This window comes from Mastigoproctus giganteus, chromosome 11 (genome assembly GCF_048544385.1).
Source record: "Mastigoproctus giganteus isolate SK-2022 chromosome 11, ASM4854438v1, whole genome shotgun sequence".
Taxonomy (NCBI): domain Eukaryota; kingdom Metazoa; phylum Arthropoda; class Arachnida; order Uropygi; family Thelyphonidae; genus Mastigoproctus; species Mastigoproctus giganteus.
The window spans coordinates 149681233-149698887 of NC_143585.1; the positions used below are offsets into that span (position 1 = coordinate 149681233).

General features: G+C 37.7%; 1 protein-coding gene across 2 annotated transcripts in view; it reads right to left on the reverse strand.

The window, feature by feature from the left end:
• The window catches only part of DNAlig4 (DNA ligase 4), a 462385-nt gene that overhangs the window by 330536 nt on the left and 114194 nt on the right, over window positions 1–17655 (reverse strand). For both annotated transcript variants that reach the window (XM_090384659.1, XM_090384660.1), the window contains one exon: window positions 5662–5766. In XM_090384659.1, the coding sequence (XP_090240785.1) occupies window positions 5662–5766 (105 nt within the window). The remainder of the gene's footprint in view (window positions 1–5661; window positions 5767–17655) is intronic.

Consider the following 17655-nt stretch of genomic DNA (forward strand, 5'->3'; position numbering starts at 1 on the left):
AAAAAATGTCTGATTCTCAAAGAAAACCTCAAATTTGTTCAGAGCATTAAAAACATTATCAGGAACATTTTCACAAAACTGTAGACCCATATGAACCGTTTTAAAAGCATTAATCATTTCTTCGCGAGTTGGCTTTTCTACAGATTGTTCTGATGCATCTTCAGTGTCATCGTTAATTTCTTCTTGATCGTGGTCGCGTCTAACACTGTTCAGCAGTATTTCATCTTCATTTGGATGTTCGTGGTCATGGTCATCTTGTTCGTCCAGTTGTTGTTTGGCTTCTGTATTCAATGCAAATCCCGCTTTCGAAAAACAATTTTGAATAGTGTATTCGGTGACATCGTTTGTCCAAATTTGCCAGTTCAGAGATGTAATCTCTAAGGTTAATTGTAACCTCCAAGTTTCTATTTTCTGATAACGAATTGACATTATTATTATTATTATTCTCTTTCGATAATGAAATTTTAAATTTTTAATAATGCCTTGCTCCATTGGCTGCAATTTTGACGTTACGTTTGGCAGTAAAAACAACAACTTCGCACTTTTAAGTTTGGCAGAAATACTGGCAGGATGTGCCGGACAGTTGTCAGTTACCAACACAATTTTCCTTTTTTCCTTTGTTATACGCTTGTCTAGTTTTAATATCCATTCTTCAAAAATATCACTTGTCATCCATGCTTTTTTATTAAAGGTGTAGTCAACTTCCAAAGATTTTGTGCCTCTAAAACATCTTGGGTTTTTTGATATTCCGACAACTAAAAGTCTTAATTTTTCACTTCCTGTCATATTTGCTCCAACTAGCACAGTGATTCTTTCTTTGCTTTGTTTTCTGCCAAAACATTTATCATCCTTAAAAGCAAGTGTTGTATTCGGTAAACATTTAAAGAATAAACCCATTTTGTCAGCATTAAAAACATCCTTACGCTCATATTCTTCCAAAATCTTCTTTAAGGTATTGTTCCTCCAAATGTTGCAATCTTCTTCACTTACATTAACGCTTTCTCCACAAATAACCTTTTCCAGAATTCTGTGGCGCTTCTTAAATTTATCTAGCTACCCAGTGCTCACATTAAATTCTGTATGTCCAACGGACTGTGCAAATTTCAGAGCTTTTTGCTTAATTATTAGGTACGATATTGGGATATTCTTTTCACGTATCATTTGCACCCATTTTAGAACAGCTTTATCAACATCGTATACACACAACTTAATTCGCTTCTTGTCTGCTCCTCCTTCAATTGCATTTAAAATTGATTCTCAATTTTTTAAAATCGTAGATAAACTTGCTTGCAGGTATGCCATATTTCACCAGAACATCTTTTTTCTTAAAACTCTGGTCAATATCATAACAACCTTTGCTTTATCATTAATACTTAAACACTTTCTCTTCGATATTGTTTCCGCAATTGTAAAAATGACTGGACTGCAGCTCTTGCCGATAAACACACTGCAAACTTTGCTGCGCTGGCCATATAGTGAATTGTTAGTACCGCCTACTCAATGATGTTCACTTGCCAATTCAACAGTATCACGTGACCTTTCCTATCAATCACTTTGAAGAAATATAAGACTTTGTGAATTTCTTTTATTCTGCTTTCATTCATATATACATGAAAGAAAATTTATGATTAACGTATGCTATATGTTACTTTTTAGAAAAAAAAAAAATACAAGAGAATACAGCCTATGTGACTGAGGACGAATGAAATAAAAAAAAAAAAATTCATGAAAACCATCTACTGAGAGTCCAGTTAGATGAGAACGGACATATCATATAATGATTAACAGGAAGGTCACGTGGTACAGTTGAGGTGAGAAGCGAATGTCACTCACTAGCCATTACTAAAAACCGACTATGGTAGCATTCTATGTATTGCCGCCGCAGCATGCTAAAGGTTTACTGCAGCTAATTTCGTTTTCCCCTGAGCCAACATCAATTTATAAATCTACACTATTTATTGTAAAGTTTACGACCACTTTTAAGAAAACACATTTGGTTTAATAACTGTAACAAAAATGAAACAAAGACCCTCCTACGGGATCAATGGCCATATGTGTTCACTAAAAGGATGATTATTTAATTCCAGATGCTAATGCGCAATTTCGGAAGGAAGGAGGCAGTATATTTGTGTGGCTGTTTAGCAGTAAATGCCTGAAAATCTTCAAAAATGCTTATTTTATTTTTTTTTTAAAATTCGTTATAGAGAGACTAACACTTTGTTATGTGGGGTTAATTTTACATGTAATTTCGTTTCAAGGTGCAATGTTTTGGGAAAAAATTCGTAATATAGAGAAATTCATTAAATAGAAGTTTGTAATAGAGAATTTCCACTGTACATGGATAGAAAAGGTGCAAGAATATTTGGTGATAATATCGAGGCAGTGTTAGGTGGTTCGGAAAACTGCTAGCTTGGAGGATTCAAAGACTAATAGATTAACAGTAACCGCAGGCAGGGGTGAAAGTGATTCTTGCACTGCTTCTATTAGAATGAGCAGCAGCCTGGAAAGCAAGGTGATGGGGATTTCCAGGACTGCTGGAAGTTATCATGGAACAAGTTAATACATGCTCTGTGTTAGAATAACTACGAGTACAAATAAGTCTTGTATACTTGCATGTACACTAATGCTAGGAGTATAGTAATTAAATTTAATTAATTTGAGGTGATGGTGAAGACATCGAAGGCAGATATTGTTGAGATATCAGAGACGTGGTGTAACAGAGATAGGGAATGCAGAGTTGGAATTTGGGGAGCACAAAGTGCTCAGAAAGGATAGAAGGGGTCATGCTGTTAGTTAAGAAATATATAAAATCTAAGGAAGTGAATCTAACTGACATAGGTGGACAGTGCAATGTTGAGTCAGCATAAGTGTGACATAAGCATTGGAAAAGGGAAAATGAGAGTAGAAGTGTGCTATAGAGGCCTAATGACTCTGATGAGTACAATGAACAATTGTGCAGAGAAATAGAGTAGGCCAGTAAACCCCACTATGTAAGGTATTTCATTTGCCCTAAGGGTGCTGTGAAAAAATTACTGGGACACTAAGGGTGCCGTAAACCGAGAAAGTTTGGAAACCTCTGGCTTAAGGTATACTGAAATGACATAGTAATTGTAAAATCGAAAAGCCTACAAGAAAAGTTGGATGCTTTGTAGTCACAAGACAACTTATATTTAAAGACTTTATTAAATATTGAATCATTCCAGTCCAATTTTTCAAAAAAAAAAAAAAAAGTCAAAGGGCATGAATTCTAGAACCCATTTACACACAGCAAATCAAGACATGTCCAATTGTCAGCTGACCCATATATGTTGGTACATGTTAAAGATTAGTTTTTACAGTTATGTTCAGTGGGGGGTGCCAAAATATCGGGAGCCCACAACAAATATGGAGCTTTTATGGATATCTTAAATACATATTTACACGCTGAATTAGACAATTTAAAACCTTTGAAAGCATATTAATACAGGAACCTCCTTTATAATAATGTATTTTGTGGTTGCAAGCTTGCCAGTACTCAATGAGCCACGTCTTCACATTTGTGGTTGTTTCATGTATTTTTCTGTTGTGTGACAGGTCATAATTTCATATGGAATGCCTTCAAAAAGCTGGGAAAATCCACCATAGAAATATGAAGCATAAACAAATCTTTTTCTACTAAATAAAAGTAGACTTATTAAGAAAACCAGATAATTGTGTTTCATTTAAGAGACTTTATGAAAAATATATGGTAGGCAGTTCTACTGCATACGATTTTAAGAAGCAAAAAAGTGAGCAGATAATGAAATATCTAAGATATTGAGTAGCAGAAACACATTACACACAGAGGGTAAATGATGTTGTCACAGTATTATTTGAATGGAGAAAGAAGCAAAGATGTAAAAGTATCAGGCTCTTTGCTAATACAGCAAGCAAAGAAATTCCATGATGATTTTAAAAACAAAAAAGCTTGCGATTATTTGCAGTTTGGTACATTGCTTCAAGCTTCATCATGGATTACGAAAATTAGCTGTTTCTAACGATAAACTAAGTGCCCATTCAGATGCTGCCAAAAAAATTGTAGAGGAGTGTACAAAGTTAATTTCGGCTGCATTAAGAATCTGCAGATAAAGAAACCACTAGGTGGCAGTGATCTGTACTGATACGGGATTTACTTAAATATGTAACTATCATAAGGGAAAATGACACTATGTAACTACCGTCGGGATAATAGCACTATATTATAAAGGGAAGGATTTTTGCATCCATAAAGGTGACTATAGTGGGCTCAAACAATTTTTAAATTGTATACATTCTAATGGAAAGAATTCAAGGAATTAATCTTGGAAGTTACTAGGCTTTTCATGCCAACTAAGTCCTAAGTTTAATAAAGTCCTTCCTTAGCTGTGTCTGTACACATGCCCTGTTTAACTTACCAAAACATTAAAAAGCTACTTGTAGTAATTATGAAGGAAAACATAATAAATATGTATGTTTAAAACTATAGATGAGTTTGCCAAACGTGTGTGTTGCAATGAAAAAGTTTTTCAATGCAACATAAAACATAAGGTAGGATATGTTTTATGTTGCATGGGTTCGATGATCTATCGAACTTTTGCAAGTAGAGATAGGGACGTGATAATCCCATTATATAAGGCCTATGTTAGACCACACTTGGAATACTGTGTTCAAGTATGGAGACCGCACCTAAAGAAAGACATCGAGCTTCTTGAAAGGGTGCAAAGAAGGGTAACTCGCCTGGTGAGATCGGCAAAAGGGCGTCCTTATGAAGAAAGACTTCGAATATGTGGGTTGCAGAGTTTGGAAACTAGACACCTTAGAGGAGATTTGATTGAGGTGTTTAAGGCTCTGAGAGGCATCAGTAAAATGAATGAGGACAAAATTTTCAAGATTATAAATGATGCTAGAACTAGGGGACATAAATTCAAGTTACGCGGGGAAATGTTTAGATTGGACTGCAGGAAGTTTTATTTTAGCCAGCGAGTTATAAATTACTGGAATAAGTTGCCTTCATGGGTGGTAGAGGCCGACAGTTTGGGGAAATTCAAAGGTCATCTGGATAGTACTTTCGGGTAAGGGAAGCGCATAGGATGATAGGATTAATTTCCTTTTTATTTAATTTTTAATTTCATTTTATTATTTTTATTTATTTATTAATTATTATTATTTATTTATTTATTTAATTTTTGTTTTTATCATTGTTTTGTTCGGATTTTTTTTTTTTTTTTTGGCTGGTGCAGCATAAGCCATAGGCTTTCTTGCACCATACGGCCGTTACTAATACTAATACTAATATTACCGTATAAACTTTTAAAGGATGAGAGTATGACATTAATTTCTGAAGTGAGGAAGCTATGAGTTCCTTGAGTTCCAAACCAAAATACAATCACTAAAGGTCATTCTGCAACAACCTTCCTTCGTCACATTGTCTCATGTTATGAACTATGATCCAATCAAAAACACTTGATGTAATTAAGCATCACCCATAAAGTAGTGCACTTACCCCCGTTTTAGTACAAAAGATTTATTAGTAATCAATACTATTTTGTAACTTATTTAAACTATTATTAAAAACTCAAATTTGATCATTTGTACCTAATTTTTACTGACCGCACCATTATTTAGGATCTACAAAATAAAATGGCACTATATTATAAAATATACCTCATCTGGCTTTGCTCTTTCAGCAAGCATTGGACGAAAGGGCGTAAAAAGAGAAATTTCGATTTCATGCAAGCGCCGACCAGTGTCTTTAAGAAGTGAGCATACCTATAAATAAAATAAATTTATTAGATATGATTGGCTACAGCTATAATTTTATTATTGAACTCCTCATGAAGCTCATTACTATACAAATAACTAAATAAGTACCATTCCAGATAATATTTTTTATTGTAATCACGCACGTGAAAGATTTTTTTTTTTTATGAAAACCACAAACATGAGAGGTATTAGAACCTATAGTACTTAGCACAGTGCTTCGTATGGAGGTTGCAAGGACGAAAGAATATATTTGTTGACATTAGACTTGAACTTCTGTAGACTGTAATTTTCAGGAAATACGTATGAATGGAGATTGTTCCAGAAAACAGCAGTTGAATAAATAAACGAGGAAGATGAAAAGTTGGTTCTGTGAGTTTGAAGTTGGACAGTAAATGGATGTTGGCTGGTGGCAGTATATGTTCCGACTCTTTTGAAAGAGAGAGCGAGAATTATAGAAGCCAATTCAGAAGAACAGCGCCCATGGAAGTATCTGCAGAAAAGGCATGAAGCAGAAACAGTACATCAGAACGGGGAACATGCTTTGTAAAAAAGATAGGTGGAACAGGACCAGGGTATGTCTGCCAGGGGCAAAGTTTGATGACGTTATAGAGCGAATATCATCTTTTAAGGGCACAAAAGGTGATATAGTTGTACACGTTGGCACTAATAATATTAAGAGTAGGAGACCGGCAGAATTACTTAACAAGTACAGGTCACTGTTGAACAAAAGCCGAGAATTAGGGTTGAATTTGAAAGTGTCTGCAATTCTGCCCAGACACGATAGGAGGGAGTATATGATGAGAGCCTTGTCGATCAATTCGGCCCTGGAAAGATTGTGCAAGGCTCAAGGGGTAGAATTTTTTTCAGCCTGGACTGTACTTGTTAACAGGAGAGATTGCTTCTACAGGGATGGGATACACTTAAATAGAAAGGGTGCAAGAATATTTGCTGATGCTATCGAGGCAGTGTTAGGTGGGTCGGAAAACTGCTAGCTTGGGGGGACACAAAGACCAATAGATTGACAGTAGCCACTGGCAGAGGTGAAAGAGATTCTTGCACTGCTTCTATTAGAATGAGCAGAAGCCTGAAAAACAAGATGCATGGTATTTCAGAGACTGCTGGGAGCCATTGCGGTACAAGTAAACACATGGGTTGTGTTAGGGTAGCTAAGAATAGAAACAGGTGCAGGCATACTTGCGTGTACACCAATGCTAGGAGTTTAGTAAATAAATTTGATGAATTTGAGGTATTGCTCAAAACATCAAAGGCAGATATTGTTGGAATATCAGAGACGTGGTGTCACACAGATATAGGGGATGCAGAACTGCAATTTGGGGAGTACAACGTCTACAGAAAGGATAGACAGGATAGGAAGGGGGGGGGTTATGCTATTAGTTAAGAAACACATAAAAACCAAGGAAGTGAAGCCAGTCGACATCGCTGGACAGTGCACTGTTGAGTCAGTTTGGTGTGACATAAGCATTGGGAGATCAAAATTGAGAGTAGGAGTGTGCTATAGGCCTAATGACTCTGATGAGTATAATAAGGAACTGTACAGGGAAATAGAGTGGGCCAGTAAATCAGAGAGTCTTATAATGGGAGATTTTAATTTCCCAGATATTGACTGGAATTTGGGGGCTGGTTACTCACACACTAGCAGGGCTTTTGTGGATTTATTGGATGATTGTTTTCTACATCAGCATGTTCGGGAGGCTACTAGAGGGAGTAATACTCTTGATTTGATTATCAGCAGTGATTCTTCATGCATTAAGAATCTGCAGATAAATGAACCACTAGGTGGCAGTGATCACAGTGTGCTGAAGTGGGAGTTACTGAAAGAGGTAACTACCATTAGGGGTAAAGGGAAGGGTTATTGCTTCCGTAAAGGCGACTATGATGGACTGAGACAGTATTTAAATTCTATACAGTGGGACCAACTGATGATGTTACCAACAGCAAATTCAAAATGGGAAGCATTCAAAGAACTTATCTTGGAAGCTACTAGGCTTTACATACCAACTAAGAAATATTGTTCAAGGTTTAGGCCAAAATGGATGTCAGATGAACTAATGAGGCATATGGCAGAGAAGAAAAATGCATGGGATACTTACAAATTAACACATGACACAGAAGCCTATGATAGATACAAGTTGATATGCAACCAAGTTACAAAGGAGGTTAGGCAGGCGAAGGCAGATTACGAGAAATCCTTGGCAAGGGATGCAAAGAAAAACAGCAAAGAGTTCTTTACTTATGTAAACTCTAGAAGGAAGGGGATGAATCAGATTGGTCCACTTGATATTGATGAGTCAACTGTTGATGATCCTGCTCAGGTAGCTAACAAACTAAATGAATATTTTGCATCGACATTCACACATGAGGAGTTATTCAGCAAGGGGAATGCCAGAGGTGTATTGAACTCTAGCAGTCAGCTACAGAATCTTGAAATAACTGGGAGTAAAGTGGAGGAGAAACTGTTGAAGATAAACACAAGAAAGGCACCCGGGGTGGATGGGATCTATCCAGTTATATTAAAGGAGGCAGCAAAGGAAGTAAACAAACCCTTAGCCATAATTATGAGAGCTTCCTTGGACTCAGGGGAGGTACCCATAGACTGGAAATGTGCAAATGTGACCCCAATTCACAAAGGAGGATCAAAGGCTGACACAAGTAATTATAGACCTGTGGGCTTAACTTCTGTTCCAGGAAAATTAATGGAGGCACTGGTTAAAGAAGCACTGCAGGATCATTTAGACAAGACTTCAGTTATAGCTCAGACACAGCATGGTTTTGTTAAGGGGAAGTCTTGCCTGACCAACTTGATTGGATACTATGATGCAGTCACAAAAGAACTGGATGCAGGGAATAACTTTGATATTATATACTTGGATCTTAGAAAGGCTTTTGATACTGTTGCACATGGAAGACTGCTACACAAATTGGAGCAGTGTGACATTGGAGGCAAATTGCTGCTATGGATAAAGGGCTGGTTGAGGGGGAGAAGACAGAGAGTGGTAATCAATGGACACTGCTCATCGTGGACTAATGTTATTAGTGGAGTCCCTCAGGGCTCAGTGTTGGGTCCATTATTGTTTTCTGTATTTATAAATGATATTGATGATGGTATATCAAGCTTAATGTCCAAGTTTGCAGATGATACAAAGGTTGGCAGGGTTGTCAAGGACACTACTGACACTATGCTGCTGCAACAGGATCTGGAAAGGTTGAGCAGATGGGCTGAGAGGTGGCAAATGAAGTTTAACATTGACAAATGTAAAGTACTACACATGGGAAACAGCAACCCCAGAGCAACGTATCAACTCTGTGGTACTACACTGACAGTGGTAGAGAATGAAAGGGACTTGGGGGTGATTGTGCAGGCAGATATGAAGTTCTCTGAGCAGTGCAGACGGGCTGCAAGAGTAGCTCATGGAGTATTGTCAATGATATACAGGAATTTTTCCAGCAGGGATAAGTAGGTGATTATTCCATTGTATAAGGCAATGGTCAGGCCATACCTAGAGTACTGTATACAGGTCTGGAGGCCTCATTTCAAGAAGGATGTAGAGCTGCTGGAACGAGTACAGAGAAGGGCAACAAGATTAGTGAATGGAACAAAGGGGTGCTCTTACGAAGAAAGGCTTAAGTTTTGCAAATTACAGTGTCTGGAGACTAGGCACCAGCGAGGTGATCTGATAGAGGTGTATAAAGCCTTGAATGGTTTAAGCATGCTCAATGCTGATGGGATTCTTCCTCTAGCTCAGAAAAATCACCTGAGAGGGCATAAATTCAAATTGAGGAAAGACAGATGTAGGATAGACTTGCGGAAATTTGCCTTTAGCCAACGGGTGGTTGGTTGGTGGAACAGACTTCCATCCCTCGTGGTGGAGGTTGATAGCCTAAATAAGTTTAAGGCTCAGCTGGACAGGTATTTTGAACGAACAGAGGGGTGAAGTGGAAGTGGGTTTTTTTTTTTTTTTTTTTTTTGGCTGATGCTGCATAAGCTTGCTTTCTTGCATCAAATGCCTCTACTAATGCTAATGCTAATCAATGAGACAGAGTGGAGAGACTCTATTACAGAGGAGTCATTAATTAACCTAACTGCCCTCTTCTGAATGAAATCAAGAAGCCTGAGAGAGGGTTTGGGGGCACCGCCCCAGTTTTGGGAACAATATTCCATGGTAGGATGGATTTGCGATTTGTACAGAGTGAACAGCTGTTTGGAAGAAAGGTAATGCTGAGAGCGAAAGAGAAAACCAAGTTTTTTAGATGCAGAGGAAGCAATATTTGTAATGTGCTTGTGCCAAGAGAGATTAGAAGTCAGGGTAATCTCCAAAAGAGACATATCATTTTGACTAGAAACTGGAGTGTCACCAACGATAAGCATAGGCGCAAAAGAATCCTTTTTGTGAGATATAAGACAAGGCTGAGTTTTAGGATTGAAATCAACTAAGTTGGTTTTTTTCCCCACTGGAGAATTACCTGAAGATCGGCATTTAAAGAATTGGTAGCGGATATTCAAGAAGTTGAAGCTGATTGAGCAGAGCAAGGTTTTTCAAAACGGAAAGTGGAATGCAATGTGCTATCATCGGAAAAACTATGGATAGGATTTCAAGTCAATGGAAGAAGGTCTTTAATATACAAGAGGAAAAGAGTGAGGGAAAGAACTGAACCTTGGAGGACACCAACATTAGTGGAGAAGTTATAAGACAGAGAAACATCTACCATCACCCTCAGTGAGCAATCAGAGAGAACACTGGATAACCAATTACAAAAAACAGTTGGCAAACCTTAAGATGGAAGCTTGTTTAGAAGACCTTTATGCCAAACATGATCGAAAGCTTTTGAGATGTCAAGAGCAACTGCTTGTGTTTCACCGAACTTTTCCATTGAATTTGTCCATAAATAGGTGACATAAGCCAGAATATCACCAGTGGATCAACACTGACGGAATCCATACTGGCAATCGTTGATCAGAAGGAAGGTTTCTAGGCAGTTTAAGAGTGGGTGGTTAATTGATTTCTCCATTACTTTAGAAAGAGTAGAAGTAATTGCAATGGAACGATAATTGGATGGGAGAGATTTGTCACCCTTTTTAGGAACTGGCTGGATATGAGAAAATTTCCAAACAAAAGAAAAACACCTTTGGAATAAGAAAGTGAAAAAAGGCGGCAAAGAACAGGAGTAAGTCCAGGAGCACAGTTTTTGAGTACAAGTGGGGAAATACCATCAGGACCTGGAGCTTTCTTAGCATTAAGTTTCATCAAAATCTTTCTGACATCCTTTTGACGGAAGACCATAGGAGGCATTGAATAGAGCATGCTAGGAATGGTGGGAGGTGTTTTACCGAGATCATTAATACGTGAGTTGGAAGAAAAATGGGATGCCAGCAGGTCAGCTTTATCCTTGGCCACAGTGACAACAGAACCTGGGTTTGATAGAGGTGGGAGCAGAGATGGGAAAAGTTGTGGCCAATAGCTTTGGCAAGAGACCAGAATGCTCGGCTACCATTAGGGCAAGAAGCAAGTTTTTTACTCCTAGCCTGTTCAAAATCTAGTTTGGACTGGTTAATAACTGCTTTACAATTGTTGCAAGTTTTGTTGTAGGCAGAAAATGAAACTGAAGAATTGAAAACAAAACAATTACAATATGCATGCAATGTTCTTCTCTTGAACAGCCTTAGCACATTAATTGGAAAACCAAGGTTTAGATGAAATACAAGATTTTTAAGTGGAGTGTGGAATAAAGGAATCCATTCCTACAAGAATAATTTCACTGACACGATCTGAGCAAACGTTGACATCAGAAGTTTTGAAACAGTAATCCGACCAAGGAAAAGAAATCTCGCAGGTCATGCCATTTTGAATTCTTGTAATGATAAACAATACGAGGTTGGAAATAGCCATGAGATATAGGGTCAATTGGAGAAGAGACAATCACTAAGGTGTGATCTGAGGTGCCCAAAGGACCACTCACTTCGACCGTGTACTTAGAAGGGTTGTTTGTGAAAAAAGATCAAGCATGTTGGCTGTATGGTTAGTATTGTCCGGTATTCTTGCAGATAAATGAAAAATCTGTGCATTAGTAATTGCAAAAGCCTCAGCATCTCGACCAGCTGGGTCAGTGTGACGAAAACAGAAGCCAGCTGGAGTTGTGAACATTAACATCACCAAGGAAAATTACCTCACTGTTAGGAAAGTTAGACTGGAGAAAGTCAAGTTGCAAAGAGAGGAAGTCAAAGAGCTCCAAGTAATTAGTGGAGTTGGGAGAATGGTAGAGAGACAACACATGAATTTGACACAATGAGGTAGAGAGATTTTAAGCCAGAGGAGATTCCAAATTACCAAGTCTCTGACATGGAATATCAGAACAGATATATATGTACAAGTAACACCTTTGAGGCGAAAGGAATCATACAGCGAATAATTTGGGCAACTGAGATGAGCAGTAGTTGAATCAACCGATAACTGAGATTCTGTCAGAAAAAGTACATGGGGTTTGGCAGACTGCAAGTGGAAATGGACATTGTTGAGATTAGAATTGAGATCATGTATATTTGCGGTTTGGTTTTGGTTTTTAGGAGCATTAGCAAATAAGGCCATATTGCTCCAGGATATGCGGTGGTCATTCCCTGACCTTTGCGCATCCGGTGGTGACGGGTTCGAACACCGGCCTAATCAAGAAGTGTGTGCTACGCACTGCTGCTCCTTCCCACCTGGCTACGGAGGCGCCATATATTTGTGAAATGAATTAGAAAGTGTTTGGGAGGTTTAGATTTTTTCGCAGATAAGCTTACTCTATTAGTTTGACAGTTCATGGTGTGTTCAATAGTAAGAAAAATTGGGGGGGGGACATGCTGTATGATGTAATAAAATTTTTGGATATGGAGTACACGTGGTAAGAATATACCCAGATCCTTGCCATAACATGGCCTCGACAATTCCCACCCCCCACGCATACTCACTACTCGGACTCCCTCCAGTTATTATCTGGCAGAATAGAGGTAGCAAGGTTGTACACTAGCTGATCCGGAAGCCTCCTAAAGAGTTACCAATAGGTTCAGTCCGGTATACTAACTACCAGCCAGTGTACAAACTAGCAGTAAGGAAGATTGGATCCCGCCAGGATATTCATCATAACCTCAAAAGTCATTAGTCATACTGCATGATGGAAGAGATAGGGAAGGGTTGACCGGAACTTAGCTCTGGAGACTAAACATGGGTTCCACCACTTCAAGCCTTTAATAAGCAAAGTGGAATTGCACCGGTTGATGAGAGTCATCTACCATCTAGTATTGCCTGGTAACACAGAGGGCCAGCATTCCTCCATGTGGTGTGGGCACCACACCTCGACCCCTGCTTACATTAGTTCACACCTGGGTGGTCACCACAGTGTGCTTGTGGATGGAGGTTATATCCAGGATATCTAACAGTCCTACCATCGTGAAGTGCAAGCAGAGGATTTGGCTGTCACAGACTGTCCGGACTTTGCCAAAATTGGGTCCACTTGACTTGAATGTTCAGTTATCAGTTCCATCAGCATTTTAGACTCCCAGGTAGCAAGTACAGCTTGTCTGGCATAATTCAAAGAATGTTTGTGACAACCTCAAGAACCAAAGATTACTAGAACCTACACTAGGCAAAAAAATTATAATGAAATATTTGGAAAAGGGTTGTTAATAATAAAGAAATAAATGAAAAAGAACAATTAAGTCCCACCGTTCTAATTAAACCTGATTGCAAACTGGATAAATGAAATTCATAATCATCACAATAGACTTAGCTGATTCACAGAGATTCTTAATGTACTGTTATGTAATCTACATAACAGTACATTAAGCAACAAGAGCTTACTTGACAGTACTCACCTCAATTGATCTGCTTAGTTACATGGTATTGAAGTGGAAATGAATTTTAATGAAATGACTTTATCCTTAAAATAAATAAAGACAGAATTGTTAAAACCTGTAATTAAAATTTACTTAAGGAAGAAGAAGTGCACTACCTCATCCCTGGTTGTTATTTATAAAATATTAATATGAGAACAAGGTGAAGCCAATAGTTGCAATGAGCAACTTTCGTGAAAAACGTCTTCTGTTGGCAATGATAGGAGAAAAGGAATTATGTATTTAAAGAATTCCTATGTTCCCATAATGCATTTTGAGACATGTGGGATCTTTACATGCGTAAGGTTTCAGACCGGTGAAAGGTTGGTTGGAAATTTCGTGTTTAGAATGTTAAATTTAGTGTTATGGTGACACCATTCTATGACAAGCATCTCGTGTTGGAAGATTTTGTAATTAGATCCTAATTTAATAATTGCGATGGCTGAATCGATTAGGGGATTGTGGTTGTGAGAGTGCACGTGTTATGTAATTTCATTGCCGGCTTGATTAGTTCTGAAGCTAATATGGTGGTAATAAGCACGCGTATTGGAAGTTTTTGTAGTGCCATATTTTTCAGTAGTTTTCCCAATGTAGCATGCGTTACAACCAGATTGACATTTAATTAAATATATAACGCTGTTGATATCACTTATTGGATATCTGCGTGTCTCTTTATATGTATTAAACATGGTCCCTAATTTATTATATGAAGAAAATATTAATGTTAACTCTGTATTGGCAAACACTTGGTGAAGTTGTCTGGTGAGTCCGCTGTGATAGGGGAGGACAATGTGTGTATTTTGTTTGTTGTTCTGGTTGGTGCTATGATTATGTGGGTTACTGACATTATTTCTTGCAACAGAAATTGTGTGTTGAATTAGATGTGAAGGGTATTTCCTAGCTATGAATTTATTTGTAACATATTGTAGTTCGGTGGATAAATCGTCCTGCGAAGAACTAAACTTAATGGCTTTGTTTGTTATTTGGTTTTTAGGAGCATTAGCAACTACGGCCATATTGCTCCAGGGATATGCGGTGGTCGTCATTCCCTGACCTTTCCGCATCCTCCGTATTTGGTGGTCATGGGCTCGAACCCCAGTCTAATCAAGAAGCGTGTGTTACGCACTGCTGCTCCTGCCCACCTGGCTACGGAGGCGCCACTTAATGGCTTTGTAGATTTGATTGTAGAGAATGGACTCTTTTGTACTGAGTGGGTGATGTGATTGAAAATGCAAATATTTTTGTGTGTGTGTGTGTGTGTGTGTGTGTGTGTGTGTGTGTGTGTGTGTCTTTTCTATAAATTTTGTTTCCTAGCCTGCTGCCCATTTTATACATTGTGAGGTTAAGAGAGTTGATTTTATTGTCAGTTTCTATTTCAAAGGTATATTTTAATCTTTTGTGTATTGTATTGAATTCAATAAAAAGATTGTCAATGGTAGCTCTGTTTCCTATTAATAACATGCCGTCCCCATACTGCATGCAGAGCTTAATACCCGAATGAAAAAAAGATGGAGTACTTGGTTTTCGATCGTGACTAAGTAGATTTCTGATAAGGGAGCTGAAATTCCTAATCCCATGGGGAGACCAAATATTTGGTCTTGAAAATGGAAGTACCTAGCTTCAAGTAATATCAAGGTGAGTTCTAAAATGCTGTTGATGTTAAGGGAAGTGTGTTTTGCTAAAGTGTTGTCTGCCGTTAGGAGTTCACATAAGGATTGTAATCTAAAGGATAAATGTATGTTGGTGTATAAAGAAACATCGAAGGAGGCTAGGATGTCTTCCCCAAAAATTATGGTGGTGTTTATATATTCAAAAGCTTGATTGGTGTTGCTAACTCTAAATTTTGAAAATCTCACAAGGGGTGATATAATTTTAACCAAAAAGGGGGATAGGTTTGCAAAACCAGATTTGCTGAAAGAAACTATTGGCCTTAGGGGGTGGACATGTTTGTGTAAATTAGTAATGCCAAACATGTGTGGAAGGATGTTACTGCATATGCCAATTTGTTGTAGTGTGTGCAGGTTGATTTCTTCATCACATCTCAACCTTCTCAAAATACCATCAAGTTTGTTCTTTAATCTGGAGATGTTATATGTATTGTCAACTTTGTAGGTATCTTTGTCAGAGAGGATTTGTTGCATTTTATTGATATAAGCACTTTTATCTAAAATTGTGATAGTATCTCCTTTGTTGGCTTTTTGTACGATAATGTTTGGGTTTTTTCGTAATTTATATACGTTTGATAGCTGCTGTTTCGTCATATTGAGTTGTGGTCATGAATTAATAATAATGTTGGTTTCATGCATAATCCGCCATTTGTCTTATTAACTAGATCCTAATTATTAAATTAGGATCTAGTTACAAAATCTTCCAACACAAGGCGCTTGTCATAAAATGGTGTCACCATAACACTAGATTTAATGTTCTAAACAAGAAACTTCTAACCAACCTTTCACCGGTCTGGAATCTTATGCACGTCAAGTTCCCACATGTCTCGAAATGCATTATGGGAACATAGGAATTCTTTAAATACATAATTCCTTTTCTCCTATCATTGCCAACAGAAGACATTTTTCCCAAAAGTCGCTCATTGCAACTATTGGCTTCACCTTGTTCTCATATTAATATTTTATAAACGACAACCAGGGACGAGGTAGTGCACTGCTTCTTCCTTGAGCAAATTTTAATTACAGGTTTTTAACAATTCCGTCTTTATTTATTTTAACTTATTTTAAACTTTATTTCCACTTCAATACCATGTAACTAAGCAGATCAATTGAGATGAGTACCGTCAGTTAAGCTCTTATTGCTATTATTGTTATTAAATCATCGCAATAGATGAACATGTTCAGATTAACATGAAAGAAAGCAGTCATTTGTTTTTTTTATTTATGACTACCTTTATGACAATGAAAGAAAGAGGAGGAGAGGGACAGAGTCCATGAAAATTCCTGTAGAAAAAGTATGCATCAGAAACTTAAGATCCATGTAAAAGGAGAGAAGAGAGATTTTCATCCGGGTCACTGATTAACCAAATTGTCCTTCTTTTGGAGAGAAAATTTCTTATCAGTAACATATCCTGACTCCTGTCATTAATCACTGTGTCAATGTTTACATCATCAACAAACTCAGAACATTAAAACTTCATATGCCCTCATCAATATTTTTGAAAAATACTGAAAATAGTAAGGGGACCAAGCACTAAGCCCTGAGGGACTCCACCAATAACATAACTCCATGAACAGCAGTATCCATTAGTAACTATATTCTGCCACTGAACTATACCTTTAACCATAACAATAACTTCCTAATGCCACACTGCTCCAATTTATATAGTAGTCTTTCATGAAGAACAGTGTCACAACAACAACACAAGAAGGGCAACAAGATTAGTGAATGGAACAAAGGGGTGCTCTTATGAAGAAAGGCTTAAGTTTTGCAAATTACAGTGTCTGGAGACTGTCAGATCACCAGCGAGGTGATCTGATAGAGGTGTATAAAGCCTTGAATGGTTTGAGCATGCTCAATGCTGATGGGATTCTTCCTCTTGCTCAGAATAATCACCTGAGAGGGCATAAATTCAAATTGAGGAAAGACAGATGTAGGATAGACGTGCAGAAATTTGCCTTTAGCCAGCAGGTGGAACAGACTTCCATCCCTTGTCGTGGAAGTTGATAGCCTAAATAAGTTTAAGGCTCAGCTGGACAGGTATTTTGAACGAACAGAGAGGGGTGAAGTGGAAGTGGGTTTTTTTTTTTTTTTTTTTTTTGGCTGATGCTGCATAAGCTTGCTTTCTTGCATCAAATGCCTCTACTAATGCTAATGCTAATTTACTGAAATCGACATATATATCAAAATCAATGATCTTTTACATCAAGTTCCTTTGTAATTGCATCATATAAAAGCTAATCAGATTTGTTAGTCAAGATCCATGATCCCTTAACAAATCCATGCTGAAAATACTGTATAACTGCATTCCTATCAAGGTGATACTGCATTACTTTTTTTAA